Source organism: Crocodylus siamensis, chromosome 1 (genome assembly GCF_052110815.1).
Source record: "Crocodylus siamensis isolate JL-2025a chromosome 1, ASM5211081v1, whole genome shotgun sequence".
In the NCBI taxonomy this organism is placed as follows: Eukaryota; Metazoa; Chordata; order Crocodylia; family Crocodylidae; genus Crocodylus; species Crocodylus siamensis.
Window position 1 is genome coordinate 402,495,732 of NC_143395.1, and position 17,233 is coordinate 402,512,964.

General features: G+C 41.4%; 1 protein-coding gene across 5 annotated transcripts in view; it reads right to left on the bottom strand.

Moving 5' to 3' along the window:
- Positions 1–17,233, bottom strand: part of FAT3 (FAT atypical cadherin 3) — a 661,489-nt gene that overhangs the window by 533,005 nt on the left and 111,251 nt on the right. For all 5 annotated transcript variants that reach the window (XM_090030588.1, XM_090030587.1, XM_090030584.1 and 2 more), the window contains exon 2: positions 186–3,494. In XM_090030588.1, the coding sequence (XP_089886714.1) occupies positions 186–3,477 (3,292 nt within the window). In that variant the 5' untranslated portion in view covers positions 3,478–3,494. The remainder of the gene's footprint in view (positions 1–185; positions 3,495–17,233) is intronic.

The following is a 17,233-nucleotide window of genomic DNA, read 5'->3' on the forward strand; positions in this document are numbered from 1 at the left end:
ATTAATTCATGTCATTGCCTGGAACCTTTTTTTATTTATAATTTTAGCTTTCCTGTCATGAAGAGCTGAACTTGTGTTCCATTATGAAGTGAAATTATTATCCCCTAGTTTTACTCTTGCAAGTCATTTTTTTTTGAAGGTTAAAGAAAATTGAAAAAAATTAACTCATCTTATTACAAACTTACCAGTTTCTTCATCTATGCTAAATCTTCCAAGGCCACTGCCATCCCTGATGGAATACTGGATCTCCCCATCCCGTCCGGAGTCTTCATCCCGTGCTACCACTTGCAAAACACTTGTTCCAATGCGGGAGTTCTCCTTTACAGATCCAATGACAGCAAAGTCAGGAAAATAAGGGGTGTAGAGATTTTCATTAACATCCACCACTTCCACCTCCACAAAAGAAACAGAAGAAAGAGACACCGGACGTCCTTTGTCTTTTGCACGCACGGTCAGGTTATAGAACTGCTGTTTCTCGTAATCAAGTTCTTTGTTCAAGCGGATGGCACCGCTTGCTTTGTCTATCTCAAATCGCCCATTGTAATCATTCACCAGTGAGTAACGTACTTGACCTCCCAAGCCAAGATCTGGATCATGAGTTTCTAACCAAGCTATCACGGTGCCAACTGGCAGATCTTCAAGAACTTTAACACTGTAGCTGGATGGTATAAAAGCTGGAGAACAATCATTTACATCATCCAAAAACACCTTCAGAGGCACAACAGAAAATTGTTGATGGCCATTCTCCGATTTGTCCCTGGCCTCTATTTTTAGTGTGTAGTTTGCTTTTGATTCTCTGTCTAAATGATCAGCTACATAAACTACTCCAGTAGAACTATTGATGGCAAATTGCTTCGTATCTGTCAGTACCGAGTAAGTCACTTCCCCATTGGATCCTAGATCTTTATCTCTGGCTTCTACTTGGATGATCTCTGTACCAAGACTAGTACTTTCTAAAATATTAACCAAGTAACTGTCCTGTAAAAAAATAGGCCTGTTGTCATTTGCATCCCCAACTGTTACAGTCAGTAGCCTCCATGTAGATTTCTGAGGATTACCTAAATCATAAATTGTAATATTAAGGAGATACAGCTCTGTTTTCTCACGGTCCATGGGCATAAGAACTTTAAGCAGTCCTGTCTCCATGTCTATGTCAAAGCAACTATCTGTGTTACCATCAGAAATTGTGTAGACAACTTTCCCATTAAAGCCAGAGTCTGCATCATATGCCTTTATCCTTAGGATGCTAGCACCAACAGGCAGGTCCTCCATAACCATTACTTCAGAAGGAAAGGATTTATCGAAGTGGGGAGCCTGCCTGTTCACTGAATAAAAATCAAGGAAACCATCTTCCAAATTCAGCTTCACATTTGCTTTTGCCTTTTTGAGCAATTTTTCTGCTAGCTTCTGAGCAACCCTAGTTTCTCTACAGCTAAAGGTCTTTGAGGACACTTTGCCATGGACTACTGAAATGTTGACAAACATGGCATCAGCAAAATTCTCTCCGTCAGTAGCTGTTATTTTGAGGGCAAAATTGTTGTTCTTTATGCCAGAATTAATCAGAGATTTTTTAAGTTGCAGAACACCAGAGTCAGGATTTAAATAAAAAATTCCAAGCTCATTTCCAGAGATTATTTTGTACTTCACCAGTTCTAGCTCATCTATATCTATTGCAGAAACAGCAGTGATATGACCACCAACAGGAAAGTCAGATGAAATGACTCCCTGACATGCCACTTTTTCAAACAAAGGTTTGTTATCATTGACATTTCCTACGAATATTGTGACATTAACCTCACTTTCATGGCGATATGGTGACCCCCAGTCTGAGGCTCTGACAATGAACCTATAGCTCTCTGGAGAGGATTCAAAATCCAGTTCTTCAGATGTGCTAATAATACCAGTAAACTGGTTTATAGTAAATGGCAATGAATTCAGACTGGCAATGCTGTATGTTATATATCCATTTTCTCCCCTGTCCTTGTCAAATGCTGAAACAGACAGAATGCTGGTTCCCACAGGAACACTTTCGTTGATGAAAGAGCTATATGAAGACTGTTTGAACTCTGGAGTGTGATCATTGACATCTTCTAACCTGACAATAACTTGAGCTTTTAAATCACCACCTTTGTTTACCACTTCTAATTCATAAAGTTCCTTTTCAATGATTTTCAAGGGATGAGCAGTGGTAATAAGCCCTGTCCTGGGATTAATTTTAAAAAAATCAGCATCCAGATTAGGAGATATTCTATATTCCATGCCCTGTGGTTCAGGTGTCAGCTTCACTATAGCAACAACCACTCCAGGAGGGGAAAACTCACTGATTGACACATCATAGACTTCTTTTTCAAACTTTACTGGGACACTTTCTCTTTTGGGACTAGCAATATGGACCATTTTAACGGCAGAAAACTTCTGAGGAGATCCTTTGTCCTTTGCTTGGAGAGTAAGGTTGTAACCATATGGGAAGCTGTCCCAATCTATAGGCTTTCTCTCTTTGATTTTGTACTCATTAATCCACTTACCCTCCTTAGCCAGAATGAACTGCTCTAATGGGTCTCCAGCTACAATAGAAACAGATTCAATCTCCCCATTAGCGCCTTCATCTAGGTCATCAATGTTAACAACTGCATATGTCGGTTCCTTGTCTGATGGAAAGGGTACATGAGTTACTACAGTGATAGTTGGGGCGTGTTCGTTTATACGTTCAATGTGAACATAAAGCTTGGCAGTACTGCTTACTCCATTGTTTCCATAAAGTTTCATCCCACGGTCTACAGCCAGAATTTCAAGGTCATACCTGTTTTTCTCATCATAGTTCAATCGGCCACTTAAGGAGATAACTCCACTGGTTGGATGAACTGAAAAGAGATCAACTTTGTTTTTGAAGTAGTAATAGAATTCACCATTGGACCCAATGTCTGCATCTGTTGCTGTCACCTGTGCAATACTAGTCCTTAAGGGAGTGCTTTCTGCTATTGTTACGGAATACGTGGTTGGGGAAAACAAAGGCCTTAGATCATTCATATCTAAAACCTGGATATTCACTTTTGTCCATGCTTCTAAGTCCTCTCCTCTGACAGACCCTTTAACTATCAATAAATAGTTGTCTTGGATTTCTCTGTTTAAGATAGCAGAATTCCCACCTTTAGTTCTTATTCTTAGGAAACAGAAGTCAGCTATTATGACCTCCTCTGCTTTGAAAAAGCCTTCTTCATCACCAGACACTATCCTATATTTGATGTCCCAAGAAAGATCTGCCAAGGTGATGCCCATTCTAGTTTTACTGTTGACATAGGTCCTCGCAGCAGAGTTTTCGTACACAGTAGCATTGTAAATGGAATGTGTAAAGTGAAAGCCGAGTGGTATTGTCCCTTGGAGTCCTTGGCAAACGCTGGCCAACAGCTTGACAAGCAGTAGGGTGAGGCAAGACAGGGGGGGCCGTGTGCCTGACCAGCAGACCATATTCACCTCCATCACATCATCCTTTTATCCTAAGGGGAAAAAAAAAGATAACTGATCAGAGAGAAAGTGGGAGGGGAGAAATGTGTGCTGAAAAGTATCTATATTTCAAAACTATTTCATTAATCGGATAGACAGAAAATAAAATACATGGAACCAGAGTAATGACTATATAGTAAACTTAGCAGAACTGAGGAAAGGAAGATTGGTTCATTATTGCTGCTGTAATATAATGCCTGTAATGGCAGTATACAACAGCATGATATATAAACACACCACTGTATCATCGGCGTACCTACTGGTTTATAAGCAACAGGAAATCACTAAGAAAAAAAAATAAAGCATGGCCACACGTAGACATGTCATCCAAAATAATCATCACAGTAACATTAGCAAAAACAAAACACAAAGTAGGGGCATTTAAGTCTTATTCAATAAAGTATGGATCCCTAGTCTGACACTTGACATAGTGCTGTAACTAGTAACTGTTGCTATTGTATACAGTTCTTTTTAAAGCTTTATTTAATACAATACTGAGTCTCTGATTCTTAAATGTGACTCCAGAATGTGTAACTATTTCATCAAATGATGACATAGTTTTTCATGATGATAGTTTTTGAACAGGTTTTCAACAGGTGCTTTCCAAAGGGGTTTGGATAATCAGGTGATGCACAGTACAATTATACATATAATGGTATGGAGGGCAAATGTCATCCAACCTTAGACACACAGTCTTGAAAGATAAGATGGCCACTGACTACATCCATAAGGGAGCAGCAATACATAAAATACTAATCAGTTTGTTTATCTAATGTATATGCTTACAAATGAAAATCTTCATTAAGAATGAACTTAAGATTCCTTAATAGAAAATCATAGAATCATATAAAACTAGGGTTGGAAGGGACCTCAGGAGGTCATCTAGTTCAACCCCATGCTCAAAGCAGGACCATCTTCCAAACAGATCATCCCAGCCAAAGCTTTGTCTACCTGGATCTTAAAAACCTTCAAGGATGGAGATTTAACAACCTCTCTGGGTAATCTGTTCCAGTGTTTAACTACCCTCCTAGTGAAAAAAAATCTTCCTAACATGTAACCTAAACCTCCCTTGCTGCCACTGGAGACCATTGCTCCTTGTTCTGTCATCTGTCACCACTGAGAACAGTCTAGCTCTATCCTCTTTCAAACCTGCTTCAGGTAGTTGGAGGCCATTATTAAATCCCCTCTCTGCCTTCCCTTCTCTAGATTAAATACGCCTAATTCCCTCAGCCTCTCCTCAGAAGTCATGTCCCCCAACCCCCTCACCATTTTAGTTGTCCTCTGCTGGACCCTCTCCAATTTGTCCACATCCTTTGTGCAGTTGGGGGGCCCAAAACTGCACACTACTCCAGATGTGGCTTCATCAGTGCTGAATAGAGGGGAAGAATCACTTCCCTTGCCCTTCTGGCAACACACCTACCAATGCAGCCCAGTATGCTGTTAGTTTTCTTGGCAACAAGAGCACACTGTTGAACATATATGAACACATATACAGGTATGTGTATGCATAGACACACACAAACACAAAGTAGAGTATGATGTAAAAACTGAGGTTGCAAAGCAAAGCACCCAAAGTGTTCAAGTCAGAAATGCCAAACTTTAGCCTGGTTTGTAAGATGTTACCTCCTCATGCATATGCATTTCAGTACAGTCTGTAATTACAGGATCACGTACTATTCATCGTGTATGTTGGATAACGCACAGTGAATAGGGAAGCAATTCAGTATTTTTATTTGCATTGTTCAGGAGATGGCCGTTGCCCTGTTCAGTGTACACTATCCAAGTTCTTATTTGTAAGGCAGGTCCTTCAGCCTACTGACTCATACACCACAAATTGTCCTTTCTAACTAATGAGACCTTAATGTAGTCTGACTTATACTGGCATAATTTATGAATCTCAAGATTTGCAACATGGTATTATGAACAGAATGTGACAGTGGTTAAGGCAGGCACAACTCCATCTTATTCAATATATATCTATGTCTTGTTCACTACACAGACCACCTCGCACACAATATTTTTAGATCCAGCTGTTAAAACATTCAAGATTTCATGCATATATGCATGCACACACACGCGCATGCATGCATGCACACATTTCCAGGTTTTTGGTAAAATAATTAAATGTATTGAGCCACATGGTATTTCAAGTATATTTTGATAGTGTAAGAATGATATTGTAGCCAAGATGGTCCAGATATTATGCAAAGGCAAGGATTTCTTAGGGTGGTATCTTTTACTGAGCCAATTGTATAGTTCAGACAGTTAGATGAGCTTTCAAATGCAAGACACTCTTCATCAGATCACCTACAAATCAGGAGAGCTAATGAAGACCATCTAGCATTAGAAACCTTGTCTAACACTACCCCAACTATACAGTTGGTGCAATAAAAGATATCACTTTAAGAAATCTTTACCTCACGTATATTTTGCTTACTTGTCACCATCACATCACACATTTTGAATTTGTACAAAGTGTTTGTTAGTTAAGACTTTTAAAAGAAGAAGAGATTTATAACAAGTATTTTTAAACATCATGAGAATCACGATCTAATGACACCTCCTTCCTGCTTGATAAATGGTTCCTTTAATTTTTTGGGCAAATGCATCGGGAATATTTATTTAAAATTCACTAATAAGAATGATTCTGTTTCTCTAAGTCCCAGGATGTGGTGACAAAACAAATATGTTTTCTCACTACAAATCCAGAGACATGAGTTCATGCCTTGCTCTGGATTTGTGGGTCGATGCAAAATGGACATCAGGTCCACTGGGCAGGGGAAATCATCAGATGTGATGATAACCTCAGTGACCCTTTCCTTGTCCTGAGCTATGGAACCTGATGTTCTTGAGCCACACTACCCTGGTATACCACCTCTGCTTGGCCCACAATCTATCTAAATCAGAGGTGCTCAACCACTGGCCCACAGGCTAAATTCAGCCCATCGTACTGTGTCATCCAGCCTACAGGTCTCCCCATAGATCCAAACATTTGCTGGTGGGAAAGCAGTGACACTACTTCACTGCTGCCAAGTTTCCAGAGCCATGGAGAGCCCCAGGCCCAGGCCTGTTCACTGGATCAAGCACTAAATTCCAGTGTGCAGGGCCAAGCAGGTGCAGTTCTGGACGCCAGGGTCCAATCCTGTTGTGGGGGGCCAGGAAGAGGTGATTTTAGGCCCCCAGGACCCAATCCCAAGCATGTGAGGGCAGGAAGCTGCGCTGGTCCTCCAGAACCCAATTCCGCTTCACACTCACAGGACAGGGTGGTGCTGGGCTCCTGGGTCCAATCCTGGCATCCAGAGGAAAGAGGGAGGTGCACAGGCGCAGGGGTGATAGGGAGTGGCACAGGGCCCCCAGGGCCCAGTCCCAATGCATGAGGCTGGATCTGACCTGCAGACTGCTCCTGAGCCACTCATCTAGTCTGGGGGGCCAAAAGTTAAGCATTACTGCTCTAAATGAACAGGAATCTTTCCATCAACTTCAGGGGCTTTGAACCATGCTCAGAACAAGCAGAACACTTGAAAACAGATGGTTTTTCAGGCACACTGGGAAGCCTTGGAGTAGACTGCTGCAAATTACTTTCCCTGCTAGTAGTGAAAATTCAAGAAAGTCACTTTTAAAAGACAAACCCTAAAGACCCCCTTGCTCATTGTTTTTATTGTCATGGAAAGGGGGGAAAAAAGCATTTTTCAAGTTGCTGGAAATTATACAAAAAGTCTATGCTAGAACTCAGCATGGGAAGGTTTGTGAAAACTTGCTAGTAATGACATTGGTTAATTTAAGTTTCCATGTAAATTCAATACCCACTAAGAGATTTACAAATTTTCTGTGATTTAAAAACGAATTCAAGTTAGAGTTATTGATTCTAATATAATTGTATAGCTACTGAACTTCTAAGTGCTAATGCCGATCAATTTATTGCACTGTTATAATGGTCATACAAAGCACTTAACTTCCTGATCCTGCAGTCTATATTCCACTGCTTAACACAGTATTCCATAATGTTTGATCAATTCTCCCAAGTGTTTATCAAGACATAAAGCTTTAAAGATCGTTATTTTCTGTACCTTTCCCCTTGTGTTTTTTCAGGGCCCCCCCCCACACACACATCCTTTTTTTTTAAGCAAAAGATGATATCACCCAGTATCTGGATTTAGTATCCTCAGTTACGGGACAGAAGACCCTCCAGAGATAGATCAGGATCCTTCTGTAATTTAGAGATGAGTTAGTTCATCGTGTACATATTAGGCCTGTGTGAAGCGGCTAGTATTCGCTTTGGATTCGGCTGATTCGGGGGACAGTGATTTGATTTGGTCGGGCAGGGCAGTCATGGGGGGCTGGCGGAAGGGGGAGGTTAAGGGGCTCAAGGAAGATCCCCCCATGTGGCATGGGGCAGTGGAGGCAGCAGGGATCGTCCCCCTCACCTGACAGCACCTGGTGAATCAGGCATTTTTTTAAATGGCTGGGAGCTGGAGCAGGTGGGGCAGCCATGGGGGGACAGGGGGAGCGAGTGGGCTGGGGGAGCAGGGAGGGGATGGGGCTTGGCAGGGGTTCCCCCAAGGCCCCTTCCTCCAGCCCCTACTTACCAGCTATGAGTCCGGCTCCAGCTCCCTGCTGCAGCAGGCAGAGTACTGCCCAAATCACCAAAGCTCTCCGAATCTTTTCCAAATCAATTTGGAGAGATTCAAATCAGTCCGGACCTTTTTATTGGTCCCCTGATTCGATTGGGATTTGGAGATTCAGCTACTGAAATCGGGCTGAATCTCCTCCGAATCGAATCAGCACCTGAAACTTCACACAGCCCTACCGTCACACAAATAAAATAATCTCTCATGTCACACAAATAAAATAACATTCATGCAGCTATGTGCAGAATGTGCAGTTTCTTAATGGAAATATGCTTCAGGAATTTGTAAGTTCTGGTTTCCTCAAGGTTACATTGCCTTCTGATAGAGTTAAGATAGCATTTTCTCCACTGGTGAGGAAAGATGTGCTTTTTATTGTGATTTCATTCAAAGATTGAACATCCGATATTTTTTTCATCACCTTAAACATCTTTCAAATAATTTCAAGAGGGTGAAAAATTGATGGCCCCTTATTCTGAGTGGGCTTTTTGAGATTAATGAAGGGTACTAATGTAAAAAGATACTGCTTTAACTTAGCAAGTGAGACAACATTGTAATCAGGCATTGCAATGAAGAACAAAGTAATACCAAAATGAAAGGCTATGCTTCTCAGCTGGTATGACATTGTTAAAATACTAAGCAGGCCAGCCTCTATTTTATTGCCTTTGTCACTAAGGGATTTGAAGTCTCTCTCCCCTGCATTGTCATAATGGCCTCTACCCATTGCTCAAAAAGAGTCTCATGCCATGTGAAGAAATTTCAGGTTTCCAATAGAAACCAACGTTGTTTCAGCTAAACAGAATGGCTTGATTTTGTGGCAACTCTGCAGCTCACAGCAATACATCTCTTTTGAGCAATGTAGCGAATAGCAGAAATCCATTTATACCTAGCCTGATGATCTGGTTGTCACTTTGGGCACATCTACACCCGCATTAATGCACTTTAGTAAATGTATATTAAATCCACTACCTCCATTGTGAGATGCAAGGAAAATGTGCATTAGGCTGTCTTAATGCACATCAACTGTAGAGCATAGTTTTTTAGTGATGCTTAATGCATACTAACTTATTTTAATGCACATGAACTAAATAGCAATTTTTTCAGTGATGATTTAATAGGCATTAAAATAAGCTAATGCATATTAAAGCATACGTGTAGAAGCACCCTTTAAGTCCTCATAATAAGTTTCCTTCAGCTGGTTTCTCTCTGCCACACATCCACTGGATGATTATTACCAAGGATCCTAGAAATCCATCTGCCATGGAAAAATAGAGAATTTACATTTTTAAAGAGAATCTTTTGAAATTGCCAGAAAAAATTTAAACTTACTGAAAATAAAATGTTGGCTCCCCAGTGGCAGCCAGCACTTCTCACAGCTACTGTGGCAGTCTACCAGAGGAGGAGAAGCTGCCGTCATTCAGGCAAGCAACCAAGATGGTGGCTGCCCTCTCCTTTCTGCAATGCTGACTGGCCAAGAGGGCTGCCTGTCATGCAACCCCACCCTTCTCTGCCAATCAGGGGTACGGGGTGGGCACACATGAATAGCAGCCCTCTCGGCCAGTCAGTGGCAAGGAGCACGGTCACTGCCGGACCACTTAGCCAATTAGCACTGTGGGGGACCTCACCATGAAAAAGCAATGTGTTTTTTCAGAGAATTTTGTTGGGGTTTTATCACAGAAAGCTAGGATCCCTAGTTATTACACACTTAAAACAAAGAGGTTCTTTGTTTCTGCAAACACTGGAGGGAAACTCACTGTATCCAGGTTGATATATTCTCCAACAGGAGGAATGTTCATGAACGTATACCATCAGAAATATTAATGAAAAAATATGAAAACCTACCCTAATCCAGAGAATACATTATGCCGAGTCTGTATGTCATAGGTCAATGTTGAAAAAGCAGGTGACAAAACCCACTCTCATTTACACTGCTGTCAACTCAGAGTAATTCCAATAATAAACATGTAGTCACTCTGGATTACACCAGGATATGAGTCAGAATTTGATGTCAAGGCCCAATATTTTGCCTAGAAAAAACCCCATGCAAAATGGTTCCCTTCCCCTCCCCCCACCTTTTAAAAGGTTTTGGTTTTTTGGGGGTGTTTTTTGGCAGACTATATTCAGTAGCTACATGGCAAAATATGAAGATTAGACAATTATGAAGAAATGTCCCCCAACAAATTTGTTGGAATAATAAATGCAAAACACTTAAAAGCACAGGTGCCACAGTTGGATCGATCAGTCCTGATGCATTGTGTTGCTATGGTCTCAAGCTTCGTTTGCAAAAAGCCATGAACATTTGTCAGGACAGAAATAACAATTACCAGCTCCTACTCAGAATGACATGAGCTCTTGGCTCTTCCACAACAAATTCAGAACTATGAATATAAAATTGACAATGACTGCACAATAGCAACAATTTCCCTTTAAGCTGAGACCCTGGGCCCAATTCCTGCCAGACACATGTCCAGTTTTGCCAAATATTTTCCAATTTGATTTCAGTTTAGTCACTTCCCTCTCCCCTACTCTCCCTCCTTCTGGATTTTCACTATAGTCACAGCCAGTAGATTCCCATCCTCATCATTACTGGACAGCAGTTTCTAATACATAACTTTAAAATCAGAGATGTCAACTGTCCAACCAATGGGCCAAATTCAGGGCACACAGGCTAGGGAAAGGCATTATACCTAAACCAGTTTAAATGATCAGAAACTGATTTAAATCTGTAACAGAACAGATGTTCAGTGCACATAAACCAGTTTGAAAATGGGTGAAACCAGTTTGAGATAAACCTGGCTGAATGTAGTATAAGACTTAACTGATATGGCTCAAACCCATTTATGCAGTGTCTGTGTCAGACCCTTTCCTGGTTTAAGTTAAACCAGACTCCCCCAGCATCCCAGCATGCTCACTGGGCTGGGCTGCCTGCTCCACAGTGGGGCTGACCCCATCCCTCTTCTCCCTGGCTGGAGCTCTGGCAGAGACTGTAGGCATCTTCCTGTCTTCCCCCTGCTTCCTCCCTCCCCACTAAACAGGGATCCCCCCTTCCCCTCTGCCTTACACAGACATCTCTCAGCATTAGCTAGCATACCACATGGTGGCTATAGTCTGTGCTGTGACAGATGGGACAAAGGCAGACAGGACTATGTCCTTTTTGGAGATAATCAACAGGTAGCTGGTAATGTCCCTTCTTGGAATGTCCCTGTCCTTAGAAAAAGTTAAGAAGAGCTTGAATTAATTAGAGGGGCTTTGTTTTCTGATGGGGTGTTAAATGCTGATAACAAATCTGATAAATGCTCTGTTACTAAGGGTGGAGGGAATCCCTCCCTAATCAGAGTGTCCTTCCAGGGCGTGGCCACACCTCTCCTCAGCTCAGCACTGTTGAAGGGAAGAAAGGGCTGCTCCAGCACCCCCTAGCTTCTAGCCTGAGCCACTGTAGGCACGTGTCTGCCTTTCTGGGATGTATGTGCACTTACAACCTGGTTTAGCCTAGCCAGATTAGACTAATCTGAAAAGATTGAATCAATTCAGTCTCAAGCTATTTGGTTGCCTGTTCCTAGCCACAGTGACCACCCTGGCTGAACTGCACCACACAATGATACGTGCTCTGGGAGACATGCTACACATGGTGCCTGCTGCAGCCAATCCAGAACCTGTGCTGCACACCGCACTCACAGGCATTGAATGAAGGATGCATCCTGGACTGGCTGAAGCAGGCACCATGTGTGGGGCAGTTCTAGAATTGCTGAAGGCCATGCTGCATTGAGCCAGGGTGGCCATCACATGCAGCGCAGTTGCTGCTCTGGATAGGTGGTAGCACGAGCTGGAATGGCCACTGGATCAGGTATTCCAGGAGAAGGGGTGGGGTAAAGGGAGAAGGGCCAGGGGCACAATATAGCTTGCAGACCACCCCATACCATTCATTCAACCTAGGAGGCCAGATTACTTTGACACCCCTTTTTTAAGTGGCATGAGGCTGATGACTTTTTGTCCTATGCTAAAATATGGATGGATGGTGCTCAGTAAGCATTACAGATCCTTGTCATACACAAGGCCCATTCTGATCCGCCACTCTCCTTTCCACTTTAGTATCAGGGCTTTAACGATTACTAAAACTGTCCTGAACACAAACATACCTTGCCAGGAAGCTAACTGTAACACTTAATGCTGTGGTCTCAACTTTTTTAGATGCAAGGCACCCCACAAAATATACCACATCTTAGTTTACCAGAATAATTTTTCTATTGCAAAGAACTGAGAAAGACCACAACAAGTCAGAATGTTTTTCTTAATATTATGAATTTCTATTTGAAATATCTTAGATTATCTTGTGAATCATGTTTGTACATGTAACAGTGATAATTTTGTGCAGCACCCCTAAAAGGATCTCAAGCCACCCCAGGATCCCCTAATTGAGACTCACTGACTTAATGCATTATTTAATCAATCTTCACAACGGGTAGGTACTATTAGCAGAGAAATGGAGGCAGTGCTAATGATCCATTCAACTAACACTATTACTTGGTATTGCATTAGGGAAAATGCTTCCTACCCTGCAGTATCTTCAAAACTTTGGGTTTAGATCAGATAGGATATGTACTGTAGTTTTTCCCTACAGTTATTTAGCTATGTATGGCCCATATCATAATAGTAACCAAATGTCCCAATGATGACCTATTAAACTGTGTTTGGCCTATATAGGAATGTTTTATCCATTTACTGAATCTCTTCTGGAGAATTTGTTTAAACAATCTCCTAAAACATTTGAGTTTCATGCATAGGAAATGTAAATTGACAGGTTACACAAACAAAAGTACAGTGCAACCCACAATAAATGGATGTACTGCTTTAAAGGGATTTCTAGTAAAAAATGTTATGTTTCCAAATAAAAAGGAAGATTGTTATTACTTATATTTGATTTTGAAATGTTTTGGCAGTAAGTCTCCAAAAAATTCTTTGACATTGGCCTACAACATTAATTTAAAACATGGAATTAGATCTCCTGTATATAGAAGTAATTAAAAATGAAAGCCATGTCACAAATACATATGGAGGATGCTAATATGATTCAAGTTAAGAGTGCAATTTCCTACCTTACCAGATTGGTCTAAATCCTCTGCTATCTTGAGGTGGGAATTTCAAGTGCATTTGGAAGTCATGCTTTCACTCATCTTATTAATGCAAATAAAAAACTCAAGACAAATGTACCATTACCATATTTATGAAACTTAGAACTATATTCGTTTCCTGATATGCTGTATATATATAACTCCTTATACAGAAACAAGCAATACATGCAAACAAGAAAAAAAGAGAATATTAATGGAAGCCAGGAACAATGAGATATCATTATAAATGAAAATATTCAGTGCCATGAATCCTAAAGTACCTAGGGTCACCTATCTGTGAAGAGAGACAAAAAAAAAAAAAAAGGAAGACATGTTGCTAATCTGTATGTTTGCAAATAAATTATACAGGAATGCATCTTCTTTTCTCGTCTTCTGTTCATCTAGCCCATTGTTCCTTTTCCTCCTTTCTCGCAATCCTGAAAATCCGTCTGTGTGAAGGGCTGGGATGCCTATGACCATTCCGACTTCCTGACTGCTATCAGACTTCAGGAGTAAGACCATCTTTTATTTAATGTTTGGATTTTATGTGTTGTAATTACGGTCTTCCTCGCCACATATGTAGGAAGTGAGTGAGCTGAGAGAGAGAGCTGTGATAACTGTTGCTGTTAATAATAACATACCTTTTAGCTTCATTGAGGCTCTTGGGGCTACAATGGACGTGGGCATCTGAAGCAGGGAGCACACCACCTAACTTTTAGCTCCCCTTGGCCCTGGAGTAGAATCCAGAACTCAGAAATAGTTATCTATCTAATAGTTACAGTGCATGGGGACAGGTAAGTCTGTAAGGCTGATCACTGTAAAGCAGAGCAGGGAGATGCTTAAAGCTAGACAACAGAAAAAACTGAGCACAGGAATATATCTGAACTCTCACCTCTCCTCAGAGATTAGGCCAGTGAGGGCTACATGGGAGGTGCTTCCACCCACCTTGAATCCACAGCTTTGGACCTGCTGACACAGGCTGGCACCTACAGGTAAGACTCCGAGCAAGAAGGCAGGGAGAATGCCTAATTCTGCAAACCTAGTGATTTGGGCACTCAAGTGAGAAAGGGTCTCTTCTCTCAGGAGTTTCTGCAGTTTGCTCAAATAGTGACTCGAGCTCAGGATACCAGTACCTACAAGCTGGGAAGCCTAGTGAATCAGGGGCCTCCAGAGTTAAGCAGCTGCTAACCAGGGCTTTCTGCATCACAAGTCTGGATTTAGGGACCTAAAGTCCAGGCAAGCTTGAACTGAGATGCCAAGATCATATTTTGGAGGTAGTCCTTAGAAGATCTTGTATAAAAAAGTAGCAGCATCCTCTTACTATATTCACAGCTGCATACTGATGCTCCTTATGACTGTCAAAATCCCCAGAAGAACAGGCGAGCACTTAACAAAATGAAACAGCACACACATTTTTGCAGGGATTAATTTGCTTTAAAAATAAATTTTCACATTATAAAATCATCTAATATTTCTATAACAACAAAAGCTCAATCAGAACCCAGGTAACCTCAGTTGTGGTGAGACAAACAAATGTACACATTGCATAGGATAATGATGATGATGAGATGATGATGATTACATAAAGTAACTACCTTTATCTGCTGCCTAATCCAGAGACCATTATTATTGATGGCCTTCTTAAACAGTTTGTAGAGGCAATCCATATATGTGCAGGATGGGAGATGGTGTAAACACATTGTGTGAGTGGTTGCCAATGGACAGGTGAGTTTTGCATTTTGCAAGGCTGGCACTGATGGAGCTTCATTAGCAAAATAACAAGTCAGTCAAAAAAGGACGGGGTAGAGTTGTCCTCACTTTCAGGGGCTAGCACATTCTGTGGTAAGACAATATATCACACAGCTCTCCGCTCTGTGAGCAGCCCTGACTAAGCAGTTCATAACTTTTTTAAAGTCAGGAATAATCATGTAATCTAAACTCTGCACAAGACCTGGCTGGACTTTAGATTGCCAAAAGTCTTCACAGAAACCTAATCTTGCAAGGTAAGATCTTCTCATCTTGGCTCCAAAAATCTTCTAATCTTGGCTCCAAAAATCTGCAGTCTGGACTATATCTAGCACAACTCTGGATTCAGACCTGGACAGAGGGAATGAGAAAGAAATAAGATCTTGGCCAGTGCTTCTATGTGCCTGAAATGATGGCCCTAAAATACTATGAATATCCAGATGTGAAGATGTGAACTGAATGCTGAGTAGCATCTTGGCCAATTGTGTTTCTGTGACAGATTCTTCTTACCCGAATGATCACCGTGCCACAAAGGACCACGTAATAGTACTCAAAGGAGGAACCACGTTTGGCTAAACTCTGAATATACTTAATGAGAGACAAACAAAAAGCATATTATTCTTCTTGAAACCTTTTACAGATGCTTTCCAATTTCCTTAGACAGACAGCTGTTGCAGATTCATAGCTATCCTATATGGATCGGCCACAAGGAGATAAAGATCCCCACTGTCCACAAAGCACAGTTACACTTATTAACATTTATGCCAGCCAATTGCCCGGGCAGGTCGGTTTGTGGGATGTCAGGTTGGACGAGAGCTGCTATTAGAGTTCACATTTTTGATAACTGCCTGAAGGTTATCAAGAGATGGAAGGGACCCCTGGCTATAGGAAGTGATGAGCAACCGGTGCCTCAAACTGAACACCCACCCCGATGATGCGTACAAGGATCATCCACATATACTCAGACTTCAACTCTTATGAGAACCAGAGAGACTTGGTCCCTTGGTTTGAAAGGACAGAAACAGATTTCTGAGTTTAAAAAGACAGACTGGTCCAAATCTTCAAATATTGTTTGTGGAAGAATTGGGTGCCTACTGGAATGGAACCTTGATAGTGAGCTGTGGGAGAGTGGCCAACAAAAAAGGCATGTCTAGAGCTTTTATTTCTACACTACATGCTTCAGACCTCAAGCTAATGTCCTAACGGTTCCAACTTACAGTTGGAGACCATGTTCTTTAAATCAATAATTTAACATCTGAAACGTGCACCTGGGAGCTGGGCTTTGCTGCCTTGCTGATTCTCATTCAGGAGGCACTGATGGTGGCATTCAAACTACATAGAAGCAATATAGGCAGCCAAGGTTCCTTAAGTAAATCTGATATCTTTGGTCTAATAAAAGATATGAGATTTACCCAAATAACCTTGTCTGCCTATGTCCTTAGACCAGCACAGCTACAACCTACACCCCTATAGCAGCAATACAACACCAACAGAATACACACCAGCTTATGATTTGTTGATGGCAATGTTGTTCCAAAGCTATTTATCTTTTCAAACAGTGTTTCCAAAGCCCAAACCCTGCCGGTTTTTTCTTTTACACGGAACCCTCTCGAGTTCCCTAGCATTTACATGAGAGCAGAGATCCACCCGGCTATGGGCTCCTGCTGGATCAAGCCCCAAGAACTGGCACTTCACCATGTGAAAAGGCATAGGAGACATCCAAAAAATAATGGTATCTTTTCAAAACGTTTCATCGGGCTGTATCAGCAATAGCAAAAGGTCTTCATGATCTGTTATTTACATTACATGGTAATACACTGGCTACCGTTCATGTAGATGCCACTGCCCTCTGCTGGGTGGAATCTGAACTGCTCCACAATTAACCTGTTCCTCAAAGCTCCAAAAAAAGCATCTTTAGCTCAAACAGATGCAGATTGGGAGCAGAATGACCACCTGGAATGACCACAATTCTATACCTGCCAGCAAATCACTGTGGCATAACACAGATTGCCGTGGAACCTCTATATTTATCTTGTTACCCAGATAATTAGCATTTTATCAAATAGAAGACTTGGCTACATGAAGTATCGGTACATTACAGGGGCACGTTACTTCCTATTGCCATAAATATTCTTCCTTTCACTATCTTCAATATGAGCCTGCACAAGATTAACATGAAGCAAAGGCACTCTTGGCTGAAAAAAAGAAACAGGGATTTAGAATAGGAATTTATGTTGCCCTCTGGTACATTAG